This window comes from Hemiscyllium ocellatum, chromosome 11 (genome assembly GCF_020745735.1).
Source record: "Hemiscyllium ocellatum isolate sHemOce1 chromosome 11, sHemOce1.pat.X.cur, whole genome shotgun sequence".
Taxonomy (NCBI): Eukaryota; Metazoa; Chordata; class Chondrichthyes; order Orectolobiformes; family Hemiscylliidae; genus Hemiscyllium; species Hemiscyllium ocellatum.
The window spans coordinates 63,427,665-63,454,667 of NC_083411.1; the positions used below are offsets into that span (position 1 = coordinate 63,427,665).

Genomic DNA, 27,003 nt, shown 5'->3' on the forward strand with positions numbered 1-27,003 from the left:
TGGGTGGGTTGCGCTTCGGCGGGTCGGTGTGGACTTGTTGGGCCGAAGGGCCTGTTTCCACACTGTAAGTCTAAGACCCTTCTACTCTTTTTCTGTTCTTATTTGTTCTAGAGTTCTCGTTGGCGGTTCCGTGGCTGCACACTGGCTCCAATGGTACCAAGTGTCTCCTTTCCCTTGTAGTCGAACCGCATGAGATGTCCTTTCCGCCACCTTGTAGGTGCTGTCTACTGTGGCTCCGACCACTTCCGTTTGATCACCTTCAGCAGGACCCACTCTGTGGTGGATGGTGCCTGGCTCTGTAGGTCCCCCTTTTCCGATCCAACCTGTTTAGAAAAAGCTGAGACCAAAGCTGTTAGTTGGTCATAATAAGGTTTGTACCTTATAGAGGCTCTTCCCTCTAACATCTGTACTCCAGCTCCTGGTCCCGGGAACTGCTGCCCTGTGGTTAGCTCGTACGGGGTAAACCCTGTAATAGAGTTTAGTGAGCTTTTAATGGACATTAAGGCTAAAGGTAGGGCATCCACCCAGCTTAACTTCGTTTGTGCACACACTTTTCCTATTTTCCCCTTTATGGACTGGTTCATTCTCTCCACTTTTCTCTGTGACTGAGGATGGTACACCGTTCCAAGCGCGTGTTTCAATCCTAAAGCTGCTTCTAGTTCTTGCAGGTCTTTATTCTTAAAATGTGTGCCATTATCTGACCTGACTTTCTTTGGAAACCCATGCGTTGGAATATATTGGTTTATCAAAAATTTGATCACTGTCTTTGCATCTTCCTTTTTCACAGGTATCACTTCTGGCCAACCAGTGTATGCATCCACTGCTACCAAAAGGTACCTGCATCCGTTTACTCTCTCTACCATGTCAGTATAGTCAATCACTATTTCCTGACCTGGCATTCTTGGGAGAGGAAATTTTCCTTCTTGTGGTTTCACTGTTGCTTTTACATTATATTCTGAACACGTTTTACATTTTCTGATATAATTTTCAATCATTGCCTGTAGTTCAGCCAATTGGGCTGATGCTTTGCCTGTCACTTTTCCTATCAACACTTCTTCAAATCCCTCACTTGTCTGTCGCACCACTGCATAGATTGCTTTAAGTCCTTCAGTTGGATGTCTGTAATAACAACCATCTGTGAACAGCACTTCTTCTGGGTCTACTAATGGAATTGCCTATAAATCTGGCCTAACTTTGGCGTCTCTCTGTGCCCTTTCCTGACACATGTGGCTCTCCTCCCATGTTATCAGCCATGTTAATTCCTTGTTAATGTTAATGTGTAAAAATTATATGTGATGCACTCAGGATTTTCTCTAACCTGATCTGCCGCAGTGACATCATTGTAAAGGCTGTTGAGTTCACATAGGCCACTATATTATGTGTCGTCAATACTGTTAGTGAATGTCCCATGACTATATGTACTACCTTTTGAAGAATCTTTACTACCCCTGCTGCATGTCTTGTACATGGCAGGTATCTGTCCTCTATTGGGTCAAGGGTAACACTTACATACATCAGCACCTGCCTGCCTCCCCCTTTTTTCTGAAAAAGAACACCATTTATTGTGTGTGCTTTTTCAGAAATAGAGGAAAAAATGTCTCTTTGTAATCCAGGACCGCTAAATCAGCAGCCCGCGTTCGGGCCTGTTTAAGAGATATAAAACTTTCGTCTGCCTCCGTGGTCCACTGCAAATGGGCCAACAAATTTCTCATGCCTTGCTCATTTACCATGGCCCTTAGAGGGAAAGTATGCTCCCCATATAAGGGAACAAATTGTCTCCTGTATCCTGCCAACCCAAGAAATGAGAGCATGTCTTTTACAGTGACTGGTTTGGCATGATGCAGGATAGAGGATCTATGGGATGGAGACACACCTGTTCCCTTACCGGAAATAACTCTACCCAAAAAAGACACCGTCCGTCAGCAGCATTGTAATTTAGCCCGTGAAACTTTAAAACCGGCGTTATACAAGAGTAACAGCAACGACTTTGTAACTGCCAAACAAGTAACATGGTGGGGTGCCGCCAAAAGAATGTCATCCACATATTGGATCAATACCACCCCGTCTGGGAGCATCAGATCCTTCAGCTGCTGTTTCAGTACCTGATTAAACACCCCAGGCGACAAAATGAACCCTTGAGGAACCCTTGTATAACGAAGTTGTTGGCCTTTATAGGTGAACGAAAAAATGTCCCTTAAATGATCAGCTAGGGGCAAACAGAAGAACGCGTTGGCCAGAACAATGCACAAGAACCACTTATGGTCAGGGGTCAGCAGTATAGGGGTTTGGGACTGGAACTATCGGAGTAGAAACAACACTGTTGATCTGTCTAAGATCATGCACCATCCTATGTTTGCCTGTATTCTGCTTCTCTACAGGTAAGATAGGAGTGTTCCAGGCTGACTGAGAGGTTTCTAGCACCCCTGCTGCTACCAATCCTTCAACTGTGTTGGCGATGCCGGCTTCAGCCTCTGGTTTGTGTGGGTATTGTCTCTGCCAAATCAGAGTGTGGTCTATTAAATCGAATGTGATTGGCGTGGCTTGTTTGCAGTAACCAACATTCCTCGAACCTGCTGACCACAAGGCATCCAGTAGTGTATCAAGCATCGCTGCAGCCTGTGGATGGTCTGTTTTTTTCCTGCCATGAAACCTTTCAATCTGCCTATGTTCCAGCAACACCTTGTCAGTTGTTCTGTGCATAAGTCTATAAGGTTCAACTGAGGGTGAATATTGCAAGCCGGGTAACTGAGTCCAAACCCAATCAATTAGCTCTATCAAGCATTTGGACGTAAGTCCCAGATCTTTGGCCTGATATTCAGCATGCACTGCCAATGTGAAATGCGGTATAGCTTCTTCAGACATCTCATGCCATTCCAACTGTTCCGGAGTTAGTTCCACAACACCCACAACACCTTCTATCCCTTACAGAATGCACTTTAGGAAATATCCCATTAAGGTCCTTCTAGGTGTTGATAGAATGCATGCTGATAGATTTTATTGTCATCTGTCGTAATATAGGGTCACATGAAGGGATTCTGCAGGACGAGCATAGGGATGCAGCATCTGAGCCCAGGGTCGCCATTGGTTGTACAAAAACTGTATGCCATTATTCTACCCTTCCTCAGATTCAAGGAGTCCCCAGTATATATCTGCCCACTGCCCTTGGTGGTGTGTCTAGTGATAATATCATTTGGGGTCCAGAGTGAATCATCGACATAGAACAATTAACAGAGTATCCATTTGGAAAGATCACTATGAGTCTGTCTGGTCCACACAGAACCAAGACCCCGCATCTCACCAGCAAGTCACGTCCCATCAAATTCATAGGGTATGCAGGTGATGAAACATACTGATGATAAAAAGTCTGTCCAGTGATCAGTAGCGATGTCAAAGGCAGATTAGGAGGCTGATTTAAGGGGACATACTGTCCTCGGATCAATCCCTGACGTTCCTGGGGCCCCCACAGCAAGAGATAGTTTTCTTCTCCAATGCCTAGGTTGGCCACATTCAAAACAAGTGTTCGGTGGCTAACCTCTGACTCCTCCACAGCCCCTTCCTCTATCATGCATTCGTCCTGGAACACCTCTTGGCCTGCCCCCATAAAGGGGGTAGTATGGCATCGAATCAGGTGCCGGGTCTAGACTCGGCAGATTGGTTTTGTGGCGACGGCTGCTGCACCATCTGATTAGTCGTCTTTTGGGAGGCCTTCTTTGTTTCATTAACCTTTTGTCTAGCCTCATCAAGCTGTAACTTCAGCAACTACACTTGAGCTGACTCATTGCTCTGTTTACCTTCATTCTGTTTTGTCCTATATCGCTTCATGTGATGCATCAAATGTTTTTCCCACTGTTCTGTAGAACGCCCTGGGATATCAGGATTACTCTCCATTGCCTCTTTTACTTCCTTAGGTATCCCTGCCATAACAGCATTCCTAAATAACGTGGTCTGTAGCTGACCTGACCCCGGATGTCTTCCCGCAATATCTGTCCACGTGACTTTACATCTAGCCAAAAAGGCAGGCATATCCTCACCCTCCTTCATTGTGAAGGTGAGCGAGTGCATCGCCCCCGGTGGAGTTGGGAATCTATCCCTCCTAGCCCTTCCCACACAGGTGGCATGCTGCACAAATGGGTCCGAGTCAGGTACTAAGGTGGTCCCCACAGACACTTCAATCTGCTGTACCTCCCACATACTCAGTTGTTTGCCCAATAATGCTCTCCAATCGCCCATGGCCAACTTGAAGCCTAGTCTGTATTGGCAAAATTTAGTCATCCAGGGTCCCCCTCCCTCCATGGGTGGGGGCATTTTATCCAAAATACAATTCATATCCATATAGGTAAAGGGCTGATACACATCCCCCGTAAAAGAGCCTTTATAAACAAGAGGCAGTTGGTGCTGATATTTTATGGGCTGCCGCAATATCTCCCTCCGTCGCAAATCATAACTGTTTTCAAACAGAGGCTGTACCCTGAATGGGCCCTGTTCAGTATGCATGGTAAATGACCCTTTAAAGTGACAGGGTATGTGTTTGGACCGCCCCCTGGGCGGAACTCATCGTCTTCACTATCTGAGCTACTCCTTGACTCCTCCTCTCTCCTTTCTCCTCGCCTTCTTTTGTCCACTTTCTTCTAACCAATATCGACCCTTTCTTTCCCTTCACATGCTCTTCTACTTATAATCTAACCTGCTCTCTTCTGCTTTTCCCAAAAACGGTGACAATTTCTTCCTCTCCTCACCTTTAGGGACTTTGCCCTGCTTTTATAAATCTTCCCAAATCTTACCATATTTCTCCATTATTGTTTTTTGTTTGTTCTTTGCAAGCCCACTAATTAACTGACTTCTAAATTTACCCCACTGCTGTTTTACGGACAACATTAAATCAGAAGAACATCCTGCGTTTTCTTCACACTCTTTATCAAATTCCCCTACCATTTTATGTATTTCTGTTTTTTTTAAATCCTCCTGCCCAATAACCAATCAATTTATATTTAATATAGCTGAACAACCAACCCAATCAAAAACAAATCCGGTTGCCAATCAATCTGTATAAAATACACCCGAACAACTGACTATTACAGTTAAAGTAATCAGCAGTTTTGTTATCACCTTTAAGTTTCTACTGCCTACTCTTTCCTCACTGAGACACCACCATCTTTGTCTCAGAGACATCACTGGCTTTTCTACTACCCTCCGTACATTCCCAATATAATTTTAAAACTTACAACACATCAATCATCAACCAAAATTCGTGAGCGGTGCTTTTATGAGATCCTGCTCAAAGGACTTTAAACCTTCTCACACTTACGTACCTTGGTGCTTTTATGAGGACGGTAACCCCATGGGACTTTAAACCCGTACGTATTAAATCAACACTTGTGAGCGATGCGTTTATGAGATCCTGCTCAAAGGACTTTAAACCTTCTCACACTTACGTACCTTGGTGCTTTTATGAGGACGGTAACCCCATGGGACTTTAAACCCGTACGTATTAAATCAACACTTGTGAGCGGTGCTTTTATGAGATCCTGCTCAAAGGACTTTAAACCTTCTCACACTTACGTACCTTGGTGCTTTTATGAGGACGGTAACCCCATGGGACTTTAAACCCGTACGTATTAAATCAACACTTGTGAGCGATGCGTTTATGAGATCCTGCTCAAAGGACTTTAAACCTTCTCACACTTACGTACCTTGGTGCTTTTATGAGGACTCTAACCCCATGGGACTTTAAACCCGTACGTATTAAATCAATACTTTATCCACTTACTATTACTAAGACACTTGCAGTCTAATGACAACAATCAATTTAGTATCTCCAATCGCAGAACTTCGAGATAAACAGGTGTCTGCTCACCTTTTGTTTTATGCAGCGCCGTTTGTTGTTGTCGTCAGACGTCAGTGTCCGTTGTTTCTATTTTTCTCTCTTTTACAGCACTTCGTCTGTATCACGTCGGGGTCGCCAATTGTTGGACTTTGGCTCAATCTACCAACTTATTTTCTTCTATGTGTGAGCCCAGTCCTGCGAGCTCTTTAAATAAAGCAATAGGAGAAGATATTCAATCTTACACTTTTAGTTTTATTCTAGCAGTAAGTGGATAAAGTATACAGAGCTCTGGGTCTAAACCTTTCTGTCCCTGACAAACTACGAAGTAAGTCAGTTCACAAAGAACAAAGACGTATTCCTGCCCCTGACCCAGTCTTTTATACCATACAAAACATCATACCATCACTCAAGTGAGATTGTCTTCTAATTGGCTGTTGCTCTGACTCCATTCCCCGCCTCCTCGCATTCCCGGATGTCCGATCCCACGTGACCCTCCTTTGTCTCAGAAAAGGAGCACCACGCGGCCTCCTTTCGGGCGCGAAACAGCAGACTCGCACACTTCCGGGCGCGAAACAGCTGATCACGTGACCTCCTAGCACTCTTCCGGAGCGCGAAACAGGGAGACCACGTGACTGCCCCCACATCTCGGAGCATCACGTGATCATCCTCTGCGCGCACATCAGAGGACCACGAGACCTCTGAAAGCCGAGGGCACGCCCACTCGCAGTCAGAATCCATTCTACCGGTAAGCCTTTTATATATATATTTACACTACGCAGTGAGTGTTTAGAATCTGGAAGGTACTGCTTAAGAGAAGAGTGGAGAAAGATTCAACCATGGCTTTTAAAAGAGAATTACCTCATTACAAGAAGACCAATAATTTCTATGCCTATGGGTAAATGGCAAGGTAGTGTGACCAAGGTGGACTGCTCTTCCAGAAAGCCAGCACAGACATGATGGACTGTGTGGCTTTGTTGTGTGTTGTAACCATTCAAGACATTGGTAACACATTTATTCATTAAATGGGGACTAATGTGCAGAAGTTCTTAAATATCATTCCCACTTTCCTCTGTTCCTGATAACTGTGGTGTTGATTTACATGGAGGTTGTGTGAAATTACCATGAGTTTTCAAAGTTTGACAAAAACACACCAGTAACTTGACGCCTTTGGTCACAATCAAGTATTTTAGAAGGTGCTTCAACTGAGTAATGGTCACTTACTGGATGGAGGTGATTAAAGAAAACCACCACATGGAGGGTTAGGGATGAAAATGTATCAGGAATGGGTTTGCATATTAGGGAGTTACTGGATGAGTATATAAATCCCTGAAGTGACAAAAAGTCAAAGCATGGAATGAGCTATTGTAATCTCTGGAGTACTTGTAGGATAGTCATGAAATTTGAAAGGAAAATAAGTTGTGTTGGACCAATCTGTCTTTAACTTGGGGAACTGGCTATGCTTTAAGAAAGAGCTTCAGGAGTTTACTTGTGAGGCATTTTGTTAGCAGTCTGAATAACTCCAAATTAGTTGGTCAGCTGCAAGATTTCCAACAAGCTGAGACTGAAAGAGTAAAATATATGGATTTTATCATTGAGTCTTGATCGGTGTTAAGTATAACTTGTTGACAAGGGTGGGGATTTGAGGAATTGATGAGTCAACATTTTTTAAAGATGTTATTTGGAGGTAGACTCACTTAGGACATTTGTGTCAGATCTTCCTGCACAACATCCATATTTTTGGAACCATAATCTGGGAATTAATCCAAGTACTGATTATCCCACTGCTTTCTCAGTGTATTTCAGTCACCGACGTGGGCAGGACATTTTGTCTCCTATGCATCAAGACATTCTGTGCATTCTCTAAACTCCTGTACTCTCTATGGAATGTTAAAATATTACTGGGAATTGATGCAGAGGGGATGGCCTTTTCAAATATCACTTTGTGCAGTAATAATAAACCTGACCATTGAGGAGCGGTCTCTCTCTAAGCAGAATTAAACACTTCCAAGCAAGGCAACTGTTGATGGACAGGGTGGATAATGCTGACTGCCCAATGTGATCGAGAGTAACACAGCACCACATAACTGAGCTGGCTGCTACACAATGAACAGAAACGGGTGACCTGAGTATGCTTCAGCTGCATTTAAAATTGAGTCCAAGATTTTAATCTTGCTCACAAAAAAATTGTTGAGTTCATAGTTAGTCTCAATTATTTGATCACTGTAAAGTCATACAGAGTCATAGAGCTGTGCAGCTTTGAAATAGACACTTCGATTCAATTCATCCATGTCAACCAGATATCCTAAATTCATCTATTTGCCCATTTGCCAGCATTTGGCCCACATCCCTCTAAACCCTTCCTATTCATATAACTATCTAAATGCTTTTTAAATGTTGTAATTGTATCAGCCTCCACTACTTCCTCAAGCAGCTCAGTCAGTACATACATCACATTCTGTGGGAAAACTCCGTGGTCCCTTTGAAATCTTTCCCCTCTCACCTAAAACCAATACCCTCTAGTTCTGAACTCCTCCAACTTGGGGAAAAGGCATTGGCTATTCAACCTATTCATGCCCCTCATGATTTCATACATCTTTACCAGGTCACTTCTCAGCTTCTGACACTCCAGGGAAAATAGCTCCAGCATATTCAGCCTCCCACCTCCCTCCCTCCCTTCTCCCCCGCCCCCAACTCAAACACTCCAACCCTGGCAACATCCTTGTAAATCTTTTCTGAACATTTTTCAAGTTTCACAAGATCATTTCTATAGCAGGGAGACCAGAATTGAACACAGTATTCCAAAAATGGCCTAACCAATGACCTCCTAACTCTTATACTCAATAAAGGCAAGCATATCAAATGCCTTCTTCACTATCCTATCTGCCTGTGACTCTACTTTCAAGAAACTATGAACTTGCACTCCAAAATTCGTTTGTTCAGCCACATGCCCCAGGATCCTACCATTAGGTGTATAAATCCTGCCCTGATTTGCCTTTCCAAAATGCAGCACCTCACATTTCCTTAAACTAAACTGCTTCTGTCACTCCTTGGCCTGAAACATGTACACTTTGAAGCTAACATTTTGGAACTGTCTCTACAGCTCAAATCTGGCACTGAATTGATGGTGTTACTCAACGGTATCCCAAGATGAATTAATAAAGGGAAAAATGTCACAATGGTCTCTCTTTTGAGAATGGTCTCCTGGTATATTGTTGGTTGAAGTAGAGGGACATTTATCCTCTCTTTACAGGACAAATAAGTTTACCATGTCACATGTATCCACCATTTAGGTTTTGGTTTGGCTTTTATTGCGTATCCGGAGATTGCTGCGCAGTTGCCGTGGGCACCTTTATGGTCCATTTTATTTTTCCTCATGCTGGTCATTTTGGCAATCGACACTATGTTTGCAAGTTTAGGTAAGAATGGCATTTTTAAATCATTCTCTTTGTGGGTTTGGATTACAAAAGAAGTTGATAAACGACTCTTGATGACTGTTCAATGTCCTTGTGTATCAATGTTCTTCTCAACATCTTAATGAAGACTGGGGCTGCTTTTAACAGCAACATTAAAATTCAGATTAAATCACTCTAACATTTAGAAAAACTCACAGAATAATTTGTTTTTTGTAAACCTGAAAATTTATTGCAAACATTTTTTGAATATATTTACCAAAACAAAAAAGTTCATAAAAATTGTAGCAAGTCACTAAGCCAGTACAGTTAACTGTTCTTCTATTCCTTTATAAAAACAGCTTTTAGCTATCCAAACTGAATTTTCTTGTGCTTTTCATGTATCTTTCTTATTTTTCCTTTTCCCATCTTTACTCAATTTCCTTTTGGACCCTACAATGGCATAGTTAGTTTTTTAACAAGATACACAGTTCTTTTCAGGAAATGTCTAATCATGCCACGCTCACCTCAGTAGGAAGTGCCAAGTATTACATTGTTTTCACTCCTGGGATGGATTGGTGTGAGGTGAATTCAGGTCAGTTGTGCCCAGATATAGATTGGAGGTGGCCGTGTGTTCTGCCCAGTGTTGAGATAGACCCTTTAAAAGATTAGCTTTTGGTCTTTAGGATATGTTCCAGTTGTTTGATTGTATTTCACTTCTTGCTTTTCCAGTTGCAACATGGCAATTCAATCTCAACTCATGCCTGAACCTGTGGTCCCAGTAGTCTATTTGAAATTAATCCCACTATGTCCCTTCATATTAGCCATGCCAAATCAAACCACCCACTCAATTCTAGTGGCCCTGCAAGCACTACATATTGAAACATCAGCAACACCCATACACCATGGACCCTCGTATACTCTTTGCTTATTCATTGCATTTCCATGCTCACACATTCACTTCACATTCTAAACAGAAACAATGAATTCCATAGAAACAATTGCATGTGTGGAACTGCATACAAATATGCATTCATATTTTTCATAAAATGTCATGCTACAATATGAGAAAAAACAATCAACCAGACTACTAACATATCAAAACTATTGAAATTTGTCTTATCTTTACCTTGTACAAATAGCCATTGGCAACAGAGATCACAAGTAAAAATATTTGTTATAACATCATATAATGGACAGACACCTTCCCAAATGTATCAACAATTTAGATTAGTCCTTATGTGGGAGTGCAGATTCTCAGTGAAGCATGCAAAGTTCCCCACTCCACCATTTTCTAAAGGAACATTTGCTTCGGAGTGGCACATCCTCAAAGACTTTTCTGTCCTTTTCTGTCTCTTCTTGCTTTTCCAGATGTATCAGACTTTTATACTGCACCCTCACTGCCTGTGGGATGATTACCTTCTGCAAAGTATAATCCAGAAACCTCTCATCCTGCCTGACCATCCACAGTGACTCCAGTTTTCACACAGACCCAGGAATCCTAGGCTTGAAACGGAGCAGCAGGAGACACACTACATTCTACACCCCAAGACAAAATATAGTGTCCTAAAGATCCTACACGGGGCAGGAATAGCATGTAACAGATCTCAGATGTCCATCCATGATAAGAAACCTCCTCACTGCTCTCTCTCAGGATTTCTCCCAGTCATATTCAGTCTCATTCCCACATTGCTCTCTCTCTGTTCTCTCTTTAATCCTCTCTCAGCTGTCCTCACTGCACTACTCTTATACAGGAGCACAGTAATAATATCCTTGTCTAATATAAGTCTACCAATCTCAGTTTTGAAATTTTCTAATAAAATTCATTTTTTTTCCCAGTATAATTCTGGTGAACTTTCTCTAGACTTCAAGTTTAATATAATCCTTCCAGAGGAGCAGTTTTCAGAATTGAACCCAAACCTCCAACTGTAATCTAACTGTAGCACAACATCTACTGCTTTCTATTTCAACCCATTGAGATAAAAAATAAGATTTGATTAAACTTTGAGATTACTTTTTGTATCTGATCATTATGTTTTCGAGCTTTGTGTCTGCACCCTTGAATCTTGCTTCTTGTCCACTCTTCTTACTTTACTTGCCATTTAAAGATTATTGGAATAAATACATCTTCAGTCCAAGGGGGATGATTGAAATTTGACATATTGAGCTCAACCTACCTCTTTATCCCACTCACTTATTCTAATAATGTCTCTCTTCAACTTGCTGCACAACTTACTGTGCTAACTAACAATGTTAAAAATCACACAACACCAGGTTATTTGGAAGGTTTATTTGGAAGTACTGTACTAGCTTTCGGAGCATTGCTCCTTCATCAGTAGTGTGGACAGGATCATGCTCCACAGCTACCTAATGAAGGAACAGTGCACTGAAAGTTAATACTTGCAAATAAATCTCTTCTACTAATAATCTGGTGTGTGATTTTTAACTTTGTCCACCTAGCCCAACACTGAGATCTTCACATCATAACTTAATGTTGTCAGCAAGCTTTAATACATTGCTTTGCATTTCTTCATTTAAGTAATTGGTGAAAAATTCATAACCCAGTGTAGATATTTGTTGAAACCATATAGTCACATCAAACCAGCCGCAGTAATTATGTATTATTCTTGCTAATCAAGTTTTGATGTTTGTCATCAAAATATAGCATATATTTACATTTCTCTAGGTGGAATCTTGACCATATCCAATTAAATGACTCTGGAAGTCCATCTATACTCTCTAGTCTATCATGTTAATTCTTGGAAAACATTCAAATCAATTTTGTTAGACATAATTTGCCCATTATAAATTTATGTTCGCTTCCCCAGTCAGGTCATATTTGTCCATGTTTCAATTGTTTCTCATTGAATTCAGATCCTACGTAGTAAAATCTCTGTTCTTGTAGCAAACATGTTTAAACACAAATGGTCAATATTCAGGTTTGAATACTCTCCAATAATTGATAGAGCAGACTCATGGTAAAATGGAATGTGACTCCATCTGCCCCTGTGATTTTCTGAGCTATGGTATCTCCAGGTTGGTTTTCTGTGAAAACTGTGTAAGTTATTAATTAATTACTGATCGCATATAACCATTTTCATTTTCGCAGAAAAAGTCATAACAGTTCTGCTGGACAGGTTTCCAAAATATCTACGATCAAAGCGCTTTTGTCTGACAATTGGCATTTGTGTGTTGTCTTATTTGTTTGGTCTTGTGAGTGTAACACAGGTAAGTTGCTCTTATAATTTGTTCTGAGTTTTTATATATTGCTAGATATAACTAGGAAGTCAAAAGCTTCAAAATATTTAGACATAAAGAAAGACTGTGATTTGGGAGCAGTTATTTTACCATTTGTGTGATAAAGTGCAATGATGTTGTGGGACTGAGTGACTCTGTTCCATCTCCTGTTACTAAATACAGAGCCTGAGATCCTAGCCAAGTTCAGATTGTACCTGAATAGAAGCACTCCACTTTTATGTCACAGGAATCACCTATTTTGTGCAGGAGACTGCTGTGGTTTTCTGAAGAGCTCATGTCTTATTGTAATTTCAGGCTGGAATTTACTGGATACATTTAATTGATTATTTCTGTGCTGGATGGGTCCCTATTATAGTAACACTGCTGGAACTCATGGGTGTAAGCTGGCTGTATGGTAAGTTGGGAAAGAACTAAAATAATACAAAATAATTCAGATAAAATTGCCAACACACAGGTCTTCGTGATACTTCAGAAATTGCAAGACAAATGAATTGAATGATATGATTTAAATAGTTCTTCACATGGGAAAACAATGGAATTAAAAGTGCATCCTCTTCAATTATCAAAAATCTGTCCTTTAGTAGTTCCAGAGCTTCCTGCAGCTACCACACTTCAATACTTCATATTGCTATGTTACAGCTGGTTGTTGTTCAGGTCAGTTTTGTATGTGCCTAATAGGGAAACTGTTCAAAAATGTTCACCCCAAGTTAAACTATTGTTTACTATAGAACTCATTCAGTAGCTCCCAGTCATCAAAGTAGGTGGGAGATCAGAACAGCTTTTGTATTTGTGATGTTTCCTGGGATCTACTGAAATCTATTTTCCTTTCTTCATCTCTGCACAGGACTCCCTTTGAGGCTCACCCGTTCTGATAACAGGGTCTGTCCATCTCAGCATAGATCAGAAACACGAGCCTTTCTTAGAGAGACCTCTTCAGGATGTATACAAACATTTTATTTGGGCTGGTGACAGAGAACAAGTTACTCCCCTAGTTTGAAATCCTGCGTAATCCCTTCTCTGGTTTAACCTGTTCATCAGTGCCACCCTGTACAAGATGAACTTCAACAGTAAACAAGCTGCCCTAAAGACAGGACAGAATGAGTGATGGTGTCTCTCTGCTTCCTTGTTGTTCACAGGGACAAACCGATTCATCAAGGACATTGAGATGATGATTGGGGAAAGGACTTGGCTTTTCTGGCTGTGGTGGAGAGTTTGTTGGTTTTTTATCACTCCGTGTTTGATGGTGGTAAGGAGATGTTACATGATTTCTAAATAAATTGATTAATTGATTGAAATATCAAATAAATGTCAATTAGAAACTTAAGCATTGGCAGAGCTTTGGAACTAGGATTGATTGAAATTTGAAGACAACAAGACTTCCTAGATTTCCATATCTTAGTAACATATCTGTACTGTGGCTCTCCACCTCAGTAGTAGTGTGAGGAGTTAGGAGGAATAGTTAGTTTTCTCCAGAGTCAGTCACAACTCAGAGGAAAGCAGAGAATCAGGGAGTGGAATGTGTTACTGAGTACGAATAGAGGGAAGTTACAGGAAGTAGTCAAGGAGCTTCCACAGATAGGAATGCTTACTGCCTGTGATGATGGGATAAAGACAGTTTGTTTGATGAATAGCCAAATTGTTAATCAGGGCATTGTGTAGTAAGAGGCAATTCCAAGTGGCGAGGGGGAGTTTATAAGCAAAATGTTGCATTTCTAAAGGGTGTGATATCTTGGAGATCATTGCATTTTCTACAATCTTAGACAACTTAGGATGTGTGGTATACACACGGGGCACAGCCACGTGTTAGTCATTTATAAAGCAAGGAAGAAATTCAGGAGAGTTTTCAAGGAACAAATAGAATGTGGAATGTGCCAACACAAGAAGCATTTCAGGCAAATAGCAAATATTTAAAGGGAAGCTAGACTGTTACATGAGAGAGAAAGGATGAAAGCTTGTACAGATAGAGTTAGATGGAAAGCAGTGGGAGATCGCTTGGAACTTAAACACTTTCTGGGCATCAATCTGTTGGGCTGAATGGTTCATTTTTGAGTTGTATGTTCTTATGTAATTTTATAACGTTTTATTTTCAGTATTGTTCAACAATCAAGGTGAGAGAATCAATCTCATTGTGCTTATGATTTTGTTTTGTGCAATCATTTTAAATAGGTTTTCTTGTTCTGGTCCTTGACAACTTTTGTCCCACCAACATATGGACCTGTTGAATACCCTGTCTGGGCAATAGCACTGGGCTGGTGTATGACCATCTTCTGTATTATGTGGATCCCCATTGTGGCTGCAGTGAGAGTTGTCCAAGCTGAGGGCTCCACATTGTGGCAGGTAAGGAAACATGTTCATAAATTTTAAAGAGGATTCTGAGATATTTCCTCATGTGGGGCAATCTAACAAGGGGTCATAGTTTCAGGATAAGGGGTAGACGATTTACAATAGAGATGAGGAGAAATTACGTTTATTAAAGGGTCATAGATCTGTGGAATTCAGTGCGTGGTGGATGCTGAGATATTGAGTAAATGTAAGGTGGCGATAGACAGATTTTTAATCAGCAATGTGTTAAAGTTGATGGGGAGTGGGCAGGAAAGTGGAGTTGAGACAGAGATGAGATCAGCCATGATCATATTGAATGATGGAGCAGGCTTGAGGAGCTGAATTACCCATTCCTGGTTCTTCTGTTCTTATGAATTAGTCTCCCGATTTATACTGCTCCTTTAGCAAGTTAGCAGAAAGTTTGAGAATGCTGGGTAATCTGTTATGCTTTTGTGTGCTGAGTCTATATTCATTCCATTATTTCAATATTGTCAATGTTTGCAAATTGGGCGGGATAATATTGTAATGGGCTGAAAACAAACAAGGTGTGACCAACCCACGTTGTTCCTTTCATTCAGGTAACACAAGACCTTCATACTGCCTGCAAATTTAAATGAGTTATTTATTTCTAGGGTTGGAGGAATGCATCAGTTAGCTCAATTGATTAGACAACCAGAACATGGCACAGAATAAAGCCAATAGCACAGGTTCAATCAAATCTGTACCCATTCTGATTGTTCATGGAGATTCTGCCTTCTCACCTAATGCCATGTTTGTGGTGTAGCTGTATGGCTGCACATCTCACCAAGGCGAGCACCAGTAGCAGAATAGTTGCCTCCTTTTTCTGTTTCTGAGTTTAGCCCAGCATTGAGGTACACGTACTTGTGGCAAAGTTCAGCCCTTAGTTCCTCCTCATATCTGGAAATGTTTCTTATGTTTTCTATTATGTGAAAGTATGCAAAATATTTGTTTAAGCTCTTTGCTGTTTCCTCATGGCCCATTGTAACACTTGTCTCTTTCTATAATGCGAAAGTGAGTACTGCAAATGTTAGAGATCAGAGTCAAGATTAGAGTGGTGGCGGAAAGGTCAGGCAGCATCCAAGGAGCAGGAAAATCAACGTTTTGGACAAAAGCCCTTCATCAGGAAGGAAATGAGATTCTTGACTCTGTCTATATTTTACCTATGTTAAATTCCAATAATTATTTCCTGTTTGTCATATCTAGAGAAATACTTCAGTCATTTTCATGTGTCTTGCTGGTTACCTCTGTGTTTTCTTTTATATTTCCTGACCAATCTTGTACTCCCAATTGTCTGACTTATCATCCTCTGAGTCCTTCGGCCTACCAGCCTTCTTAGCAACAGATCAATTTGTAGTGCTCCTTTGATCTACTATTATCTTCCATTTGTTTGAATTTAAGACCCCTGTCCTCCAGTAAAGTGCTGACAATATGAAATAGAGAAATTCAAGATAGTGGTGTCATTCCTCCATTAAAGCTCCCATCCCACAATGTTACAGTTAAATTCTTCTGATCACAAAGTCTTAGATTCAATGCAAACTGTTTTCCCAACTGGTTTGCTGAGATATTGTTTTACAAACTACATTTTAAATATTTGATTAACTTTCCCTACCCATTGTAACAATGTTCAGACGAGGCTGGAAGAGGGATGGATGAGTGGAGATGCAGAGGAATTTGTTCTGACAGTGCTGTGCAGGAGAATGCTGGGGTGGACAGAAAGTTGGGACTATCACCTGTAAGTACTTTGTGATTTACTTTTCCTGTCCTTTTCTAGGAGATTAAACCACCTGGGGGCTGGCTCCATGTTCTCAGGAGTGTCCTACTGCTGCTCACTGCTTCTGCACACTCCAACCACAACAAGGCAGCTGGCCCCTTGCACTCTCCATGGGTAGCAATCCCTCCCTTCACCTCGAGTGTTGGGAAATGAGTCAGTAAGGGGTGGGATTGAGGGTTGGGGCAGGAGTTTGAAGGCAGCCTTCTCATATCTTTGTGTCATCGTTCTTCTGCTTTCCCAAGGAAACTAGGACACAGCCATTCCAACTGCTGCTCAGGTCCCTTTAAATACAGAGCGTTTCATGAGCAGTCAGGAGCTGTCACTAAGACTGCGGGACTGGTCAGGAATCCTGGAGCAGGGATGAATTAAGCCATCATGACAAAGCCCAGCACTGAAACAATGGGGCCACTTGGGCTTCCAAATGTGATTTCCTCATTACATTAAAATCAGGATTAATTCATTACAAGCAGGATTTTGTTTCCAATTGCCCCAGTTAGAGGTTACGTACCTGGTTAAAATTTAGTAGAAATGTAACATTTTGCTTTTTGCTTCACAGAAGATATCTGCAGCTTGTGCATCAGCCCCAGATTGGGGTCCGTACTTGGAACAACACAGAGGGGAAAGATACAGGAAAAGGCCTGATTCAAGAGACGCTTCTTATGGGGTACAGCTTCTAGCAACACCCAAAATGTGAAATTTTAAAGTAAAAATTTATTTTCAGTGTGTAAACAATTGTCCTAAAATCAACCACTATTCTAATGTACTTCCCATTGTTGTTTCAGTGGGAGTCCCAAATACGGTTTCACTTTTTTAGTCTGTCTGCTCTACATTTTTAGTTTTCTGGTTAAATCTGTTTGGATCCTGTCCAGCTGACTGCTTTTGCCTCTCAATTTTTTCATTTGGCTCTGGTTCAACCTCGGGTTCTCAATCTATTCCTGTGGTATGGCACTATACCCAAAAGCACCTACTCCCTGCACCACTAAGGCTCAGGAGTGGCAGTGCATACTATATACAAGATACACTGTAGAATTCACCAAGGATTCTCAGACAGCACCTTCCAAACTCTCAACCATTACCAAGGACAAGGGCAGCAGACATGTGGGAACACCACCATCTTCAAATTCTCCACTCACCATCCTGACTTGGAAATATATTGCCATTCCTTCCGTGTCACTGGTTCAAAATCTTGGAATTCCCTCCCTGAGGGCATTGTGGGTCAAAACGCAGTAGGTGGACTTCAGCGGATCAACAAGGCAGCTCATCACCACCTTCTCAAAGGCATCTAGGAACAGGCAATACATGCTGGCCAGCCAGTGACACCCATCAACACAAATGAACATTTTAAAAAACCTGTGTATTAAACTGACAATTTGTTTTCTGTTCACTGTGATCTAAATTTCTTGTGGACCTCACTGTTTCAGACTCCAATTTTGTGTGGACATCAATTCTTTTCAAGTTAACTGCTGATTCTCTCTCTTGCTATAGTGAATCATGTTTGAATTCAATTCAAAATCACACAACACCAGGTTCTCGTCCAACGGGTTTAATTTGAAGCACTTGCTTTCGGAGTGCCGCTCCTTTATCAGGTGGTTGTGGAGTACACAATTGTAAGACAGAATTATCAGCAAAAGTTTACAGTGTAATGTAACTGAAATTATACATTGAAAACTACCTTGCTTGTTTGTTCAGTCTCTCATCTGTTAGAATGACCATGATAGTTTCACTTCTTTCATATGTAAGTCACAAAACGTTTTTTAGAAGTTACATTCTCAGTTAATTGTAACAATTGGTGTCAGCCAGATAAGATGTTACGATGTTGAAGGTGTTAGCCCCCTGTGTTCCCTGTCTGTGCCATAATGTTTAGACTGATTCTAATCTAAAAAGTGAGTTAACAGTCTTACATGGATTCATGCAGTTTTTGAGCAAAGTGCAATGTAACTCTACAAGTACAAATGCACCCCACAAACGTGTAAGTGTATATATGCATGTGGGTTTTTGTCTGTGTGTGTGTGTGTTTCTATCTGTCTGTCTGGGGTGGGGGGTTGTGAATGTGAAAGAGACCAAGATCTCTGTCTCAGGCTTGCTGCTATGCTCCAGCGAGACTACGTACAAGCTGGAAGACCAGCATCTTGCTTTCTGCTTGGGAAACTCAAACTTCAGGATCAATATCGAGTTCAATGATTTTAGGGCCACGGCACCTTTTCAGGTAAAGTTACCCCCATCGTCCTACCAGGCCATAAGACTACTCTGTTGTTAGAGAGAGACACTGGTGGTGGTTAAAGCTGAAGGTCATCAAACCTAAGGCAAGGCGAAAGGTTGAGAAGGAGAATCCAATATAGTAACAATTGAATGCATGCTGCTGACATCACTTTGCATTGCAAATCAGCCATCCAGCCAACTGAGCTAACAATGTCCTTTATCTACTCTAGGCCAGGTCATGACATGGCTGCTTTCAGCCAGGTCGACCCATTTTCTCTTTCTCATGGGCCCCATCATTAGCATGTTTTCCCCTCCCTGCCATACTATCAATCCTTCCTTTATCTAACTTACTTTCTGTCCCTCTGGACTTGGTCAGCTTACTCCCCTGTCATCAGCATTTATACAGTTTGTTCCTCGGTACTATCAGTTCTGAAGAAGGGTCACTGGATTTGAAACATTAATTCCGCTTTCTCTCCGCACATGGTGCCAGATCTGCTGCGTTTATCCAACAATTTTTTAAATCAGCCATCACCTCTCTTTTCCCCAGGCTGCCACCAATGATCCTATGAGGAAAGTGATGAGAATGTGGTGCGAGGTAACTGGACTTCAAAGACTGACTCCTTGATGTCAGTGATCGGTTCAGCAGTCGGTTTGGGCAATGTCTGGAGATTCCCATATCTGGCTTACAGAAAAGGAGGAGGTATTGTCATGAAATCCAAAATACAGGGAAGAGAAAAACACACCGAGGACAACTAATTGGCGTAAAAAGATTGCATTAAATGAACCAGAGAGCAATCTAACCTGCTCACCAATAGTTATGCTATCCACCCTTACTTCACACTAGCACTGTGTGTAATAATTACACAAATGTGTAATCACTGATAGGCACTACAAGAATAACAAACCTTTGTGACAAGATGGAAGCTGATGCTGACTTCAAGATGTCCAATTAGTGACTGACTGACAGATTATTTCAGTGTTTCAGGTGGTGTCAGTTGTGATTTCATTTGGAGACTGTGGAGAGCACAATTTGGAGATGCCGGTGTTGGACTGGGGTGTACAAAGTTAAAAATCTCACAACACCAGATTCTATAAATTCTGTGTCTTACAATTGTTTCCTCCACAACCACCTAATGAAGGAGCGATACTCTGAAAGCTAGTGCCTCCAATTAAACCTGTTGGACTATAACCTGGTGCTGTGTGATTTTTAACTGTGGAGAGCACAGAGGAGAACAGAGCACAGTATCTCAGAAAAGGCTTCAAGTTCAAACGTTTTGTTTAGGGATGACAGATCAGCAACACCAACTGTCAGTGATTCTTGCGATATTTTGGGTTACTAACTTGAACAAAATCAATGTTTGGAACCACCTCATTATGCATCAGTTAGCACTCACTAGCACCCAGATGAACTACTTGTTGTGATTTATTGTTGCTTATGTTGTAATGCTGCTAATGTTGCTTCACACTGGCACACCTTTTTCATGCGTGTATTGTGTATTACAGGTAATATTCTGCTGCACTGATCCTGAAGTCTCTGTGTAATGATCCACCTTTATAAGACATATTGTGTTCAAACTCTGTCAGGACTCCTTACACTTGAGCTGAAAAATGTGTTGCTGGAATTCCTGAAGAAGGGCTTATGCCTGAAATGTCAATTCTCCTCTCCTTAGATGCTGCCTGACCTGCGCTTTTCCAGCAACACAGATTTCAGCTCTGATCTCCAGCATCTGCAGTCCCTACTTTCTCCTCCTGACACGTGACACAGCTAGACTCACTGCCTTCTTGAACTTTGCAGTATATTTTCTTCCCCACCTACCTCCCCCAATCCCACACACTCACTTGCCTGCTGTCCTACCCACTCACCTTATTGTTTTTTCTCTGTAGCTTTTCAATGAGGCTTTGGGACATTTAAACCCTTCACTTACTAGAATATGGCAGCTAGTGCTGTAAAAAATAACTTGGGGAATAACTTGGTTCCTCCCAATGGTTCTGTATTCAGGATTCAGATGGATTGAAGATACACTGCATATTTCTCCGTTGTGGACCTTTGTACGACAGCACGTAGATAGAGGATAAAAATGTAATTGTGACAATAAATAACTGTCATTAATTCTATTGTTGTCTCAGAGACTCTGCCACATCTGTTGAATATTTCTTATATTTTCTATTTTTTAGTTCAGATTTCCAGCATCCGTTGAATTTTCCTTTTTTTACTTTGCAGTATCTATCTCATTCTATTAAAATCAGTCCTTCCTCAGTTGAGAATTTTTGTAGCTGTTTCATGTTTGTCCTTATCATAGAGTCATCGTTGAACTTGTGTATAATGATCATTACGAAATGACTATTCACACTCACTTGGCAGCTAACTAAATCTGACTCATTGTTCGTTTCGAAATCTGAATTCTTTGTAGCAGAAATTGCTGGAGAAACTCAACCAGTCTGATACTTCCCTCTTTGTATGGGAAATTCCCCAATAACCTTTGTTTTCACATCCTGTAAGTCCATTTGTTTACGTACATTGACATGGCACATGAACATGACTTGAGCTTTTGCAAACATACTCCTAGCCACATTTATCATCAAGTCTGCCTCCTGAAGTCGATTAAACTCCGATAAATGCTCCAAATGTACTTTCCATGCATGACTAAAAATCACCAGAACATTGATGGGTAATCAATTGGATAATCCCAAAATTACTTTATTAATCTTTCAGTTAGTCTTTGAAATGTGGCTGGCTCCATTTTCATACTAAATGACATACTTTAAACTGGTACAGTCCATTCATGAATGCCGAGATTCCTTCACTATTTCAGATTAGAAATGTAAATTGCTTGTCAATACGGTTTTCCAAACATGGAATAAGAAATTAATCAGATTTTGTAACTGCATTGCCTTTGTGATAGTCTACACATAATTGTTGGTTACTATCTAGTTTTGGGACCATCACTCTTGGTGAGCTCCATTCACTACAACTCACTTCAATTATGTTGTATTTGAGCATGCATTCAATCTCTTTTTGCACTTGTGCAAACCTTAGAGGTTTCGGTCCGTAAGGGTGTTGCTTTATTGGAAGAGCATTTCCAATATCTACATCATGCATAATCAGGTTAGTACTTCCAGCTTATTCCTACATATCTTGCTATGTGATTATAATAACTCTTTCATTTCAGTTTTCCTCTGGAAGGCAACTCATTAATTTATTCCAATTTTTGAGATCTTCCTTGTTGCCCAGAATAATTTGAGAAATATCCAATTCAGAGTCCTCTGAACTTGGTTCTTCACTCTGTGTTGTAGCCAGTAATGCATTCTCCTTTTGCTTTTCTTGTCTATCAAAATATCTTTTGAGCATATTCTCATGATACATGGTGTGAGATTTCTTCCGATCTAGTGTTCTTTTTAAATAATTCACCTGACTCGATTTACTTTTGATTTGATAAGGCTATTAAATATTGCCTTTAAATGTTCACCTACCACTGGGTTTCACACCAACGTTTTATCTCTGCTGGCAAAATTGCGACTTTTTGATTTTTTGTCTGCTTTCTGTTTCATCACATGCTGTGCTACTTAAAATCCTGTCTCACCAACTCATTCACTCCATTTAATCTTCCCATGAAATTTGACACATAGTCCACATACATGGTTCTGAACTCTGACTCCCCAATTTCTCCTGAACTAATTTCACTTCATGCCAAAAATCTAACTCAAATGACCAGAATTTGGTAGTTTCATTTGGTGCATCCCTATTTGCAAATAGAATTCCTTTATCCCAATCCTCTGGATAGTCTTGACTCTCAGCCCTCAACATGGTGTCTAAAGTTTGAGGCCTCTGTTCTCATGTTCTCTGTCATTCTGGGTGGTATGCAGTGGATTTGAATTGTTTTGCTCTAACGTTATTCATAACTCCCTTGAATAATTTTGATGTAAAATTTGACCCTTGATCCAATTGTATTTCTGTGGGTAGTCTGTGTCTAGTTAAAAAAAGAGTAACCCTTTCACAATTCTGTTAACCGTGATACTGCATAATAGAATGGCTTTTGGAAATCTAGTATGCACATCTATTATGATCAACAAATACTGATTTCCATATTTCATTTAGGCAGGGACCCTAAGCAATCAATTAAAACTCTTATAAAAGGTTTCACAAATGGAGGAATGGGTAATAAGGGTGTTGGTTTAATCACTACCTGAGGTTTTGCGATTACCTGACATATGTATGGCAAAAGTCAACTACATTCAAATACAGTCCAGGCCAATAAGAATGTTTTTGTATTTTGGCTTGAGTTTTCCTCACTGCCAAATGCTCCCCTCCTGATAATTTATGTGCTACCTGCAACATCTCCTTTCTATAACCCTCCAGTAATAGAACTTGATGAGCTTCTGCCCATTTGTCATCTGCCTGAATTTTCTATCATCTTATTTCCTCATCAAAACTTCATTTTTATGATAGTAATTTTCTGGGATAAACTCATTCTTCTTCTGTAAATACTTTTTGACAACTGTTTTAGTTTTTAATCCTTCTGTCATGATTCAGCTAATTTGTCTGAACTTAAAATATCCACTTTGACCTCCACCTGTTCTTGTTTTTTTTTCTCAACCATTTGATGAAATATAATTTCTGATGTTTAAACATCCACTTCCTTATCTTTACTCTTTGATTCCTCCTCCTGTTTCCACTTGCAGCTTTGTGACCTTGACATCATAGTTAGGAGAAATCCCAGGTTATACTTCATGTAACACCTTAGTTGCCTGATTTTCCACTGGTTTTTCAACCACAGTAGGCATCACATCCACCTGTGATCCAGCTAGATGATTACCAGGGATAAACTGTATCTCTGGAACTGAGAATTTCTTTATTGCTCCCATCATCACTTCACCACTTTTCACTGGATTCTCCACCTTCACTTTATATAATCATAGAATCCCTACAGTGTGGAAACAGGCCATTTGGCCCAAAAAGTCCACATCAACCCTCGAAAGAGTAATCCACCCAGACCCATTCCTTACCCTATTATTCTACATGACCTCTAACTCGTGCACCTAATGTACACATCCCTGAACACTGTGGGCGATTTAGCATTGCCAATTCAACTAACCTGCACATCTCTGGACAGTGGAAGGAAACCGGTGCACGCGGAGAATGGAACACTGTCTTCTTACCATGAATTCCACACATTACTACCATTTCTGGCAGTATTCCTTCTGAAGTACATATCTCCTCAACTCTCACCATCAAAGATTGACTTGCTCCTATATCTCTTAAAATCTGAATTTCTTTTCCTGCTCCTGTTGGCATACGTGAGTTAAACCTTATCATGCAAATAAATTCTTTAAAGAGATCTGGCACTTCCTTCTCAATCAACTCCTGATCAGGTTGTATATTATTTGCATGTTATTAGCTTCCACTGTGCTTTCCAGTACCACTTCAACAAAACTCACTTGTTTATCTTGTATTTCCACGTCTGTCTTCTCAGTGCTTTTTCTAAGCAAGCAACACTGTGACTTCATGTGACCTACTTTATTCCAGTGAAAACTCCTGAGTTTTTTTACTTCTCTTTCCCCCTCATGGATTTTCTTTTTACCTTCTGGTAAACTATCTTTACTTTCTTCAATGTTATCTGCTTTTCCTTTACCACCTGAGGATTTCTTTTTTTTCCCCCTAATTTATATCCCTCACATTGAAATTGATATTGGAAGCCAAACTTTGATTTACGAACTTCCTCATAATCATCTGCCATTTCTGCTGCTAATCTGCCAGCCTTAACTCTCTGCTTTTCAACATGAGTTCTCACTACTTCAGGAAGTGAATTTTTGAACTCCTCCAAAATAATTATCTCTTGAAGTGCGTCATATGTTTTCAGTGCCCTTATCTACTTATCAAACTCTGAACGTTTGGCCAAGTTTCTTCCCTAAAACGTTGTCTTTATGCTTCTAGTACTAGCTCGTATGCATTTAAGATGGCTTTTTTCATCTCATCGTACTCCCCAGGTGCCTTCTCTGATAGGTACAGTCAGTGAGGTATTTGTATCACTATCAACTTTGTTTAGATCAGCAATACACACATGGTCACCAGCCATTTCAAATGTTGAAACACTTTCTCGTATGAAATGTAAATGGCTTCTACATCCTTATCATCAAATTTAGACATCACTTGGACATATTTAAACAGATCCCCACTGGGCCTTTGGCCACAATGGGATTGCTCTCCATCACTGTCCTCTTCATAACAACTACCTTTCAATTCTACCTCCACCATGTTGAGTTGACTTTGAGTTTTCAGTTCCAACCTCTGAAGTTCAAAAGCTCTCTCTTTCTCCCTTTCTTCTCTCTGTTTGTCCCTTTCATTGCTCGGGCCTTCCTTTCCTTTTCTTTTTGTTTTTCTTTTAATAATATTTCAAAAGTGTTTCATTTCCTTTTCTCTATCTTTTTGTTTTGCCTCTAACTCGAGCTTCTTAATTTTCAATTGAGTTTCGCCATTTCAATGGCATTCCTGGCAATTGTAAGTACTGTGCGATTGCTACACTTTTTTCCCTTTCCTCACAGTCACAGGCAACCCAAGTTCTAGGTTGTTTGCCCATTGCCTTGATCACTTTCTGTAAAGCTCCCAATGTGACTTCTTCCACCCCCAGGATATTCTTAGTAACTGAAAGCGCCATTACTACACAAAGCACCCCGTATTTAAATCAACCAAATGCAACACCTGAAATTTAAACACCAACTTTCAACATTGCTTTCAAATTCAGTTATCCTGAATCCAATTATGCTGAATCCAAGTAGAGATTTTGATCCTGACAGGAACCTTCGATTTGTTATGAGTCAGACCAAAACCCCTCAAAATATTAAGAAAATAGCCTAGACCTTGACATTTTGTTACTTTAAAGCCAAGTGTTGCATTCTGGATGCAATTTAATGGGTCAAACTACCAATCTTGAAGCAAAGCACACTTTATTCATACACTATCATTAAAATACAACAAAAGAAACAAGTAATTGGAATAAATTAGCTCTATTGGAAAATTTAACAGAATAGTAGATTAATTAACTACTAAACAGTAACTGTGCCAATATAGTAATGTCCCATAAACATACCGTTGGCAAAGGCAAATTCAATCAAATAGATTGTCTCATGCAATTCCTGAAGAAGGGCTTATGCCCGAAACATAGATTCTCCTGCTTCTTGGATGCCTACCGACCTGCTGCACTTTTCCAGCAACACATTTTTCAGCTCTGATCTCCAGCATCTGCAGTCCTCACTTTCTCCACATGCAATTCTAGCAGCAGGAAGAGAGCCCCCAGCTTTAGCTGTAACGGAGAGAAGAGAAACAGCTTCAGGACCCCAACAACTGCTATTAATAAAGTAAAACTAAAAGTCCTGGTTCTGTGGGAGCTTGCACCAGCCATTTGGCTACTTCTGGATAAGAGCAAATTACTGCGGATGCTGGAATCTGAAACCAAGAGAGAAAATGCTGGAAAATCTCAGCAGGTCTGGCGGCATCTGTAAGGAGAGAAAAGAGCTGACGTGACGTTTTGAGTCTAAATGACTCTTTGTCAAAACTAAAAAAAGGTGAGAAATAGGGAGGTATTTATACGAAGCTGAGAGGTGAGTCTTGGCTCCAGAAGCAAAGGTAGCAATAAGGAGATGATAATGACAGCTCATAGAAAGACTATAGGGAGATTCGGAGCTGTGAATGACCAAGGCTGAAGCCAGTGCTGTGTGACAAAATATGGGGGTTGAGGGGTGAAGCAGAGGCAAAATGGAAAAAACGGAGAAGGTTAGCAAAGGGGCAAGAGGAGAGAAAAAAGGTGATGAGAGAGTGGGGAGCGAGAGAAAGAGACAATCAGAAATAAGAGGTACAGAACTGTGAAAAAAATTTTAAAAAGATAAATAAAATAAATGAAATAAAATTGTCTGAAGTTGTTGAATTTAATGTTGAGAACAGCAGGCAGTAACATGCCTCCAGTTTGTGTTGAGCTTCACTGGGACATTACAGCAGGCCAAGGACAGATGTGTGGGCACGGGAGCAGGATTGTGTGTAAAGTGGCAAGCCACAGAAAGGTCCAGGACCTGATTGCGTACAGACCAAAGGTGCTCAGCAAAGTGATCACCCAGCTGGCGTTTTGTCTCTCCGATATAGAGATACCATATTGGGAGCAACGAATGCAATAGACCAAATTGAAAGAGGTACAAGTGAAATGCTGCTTAATCTGAAATGAGTGTCTGGG

General features: G+C 40.7%; 1 protein-coding gene across 1 annotated transcript in view; it reads left to right on the plus strand.

The window, feature by feature from the left end:
* LOC132820038 (sodium- and chloride-dependent neutral and basic amino acid transporter B(0+)-like) overlaps positions 1–27,003 on the plus strand; it is a 99,775-nt gene that overhangs the window by 70,580 nt on the left and 2,192 nt on the right. The window contains exons 12-19 of the mRNA XM_060831959.1: positions 9,115–9,240; positions 12,323–12,441; positions 12,766–12,865; positions 13,608–13,717; positions 14,638–14,808; positions 16,443–16,546; positions 17,142–17,249; positions 18,683–18,791. Coding sequence (XP_060687942.1) covers positions 9,115–9,240; positions 12,323–12,441; positions 12,766–12,865; positions 13,608–13,717; positions 14,638–14,808; positions 16,443–16,546; positions 17,142–17,249; positions 18,683–18,791 — 947 coding nt within the window. The remainder of the gene's footprint in view (positions 1–9,114; positions 9,241–12,322; positions 12,442–12,765; positions 12,866–13,607; positions 13,718–14,637; positions 14,809–16,442; positions 16,547–17,141; positions 17,250–18,682; positions 18,792–27,003) is intronic.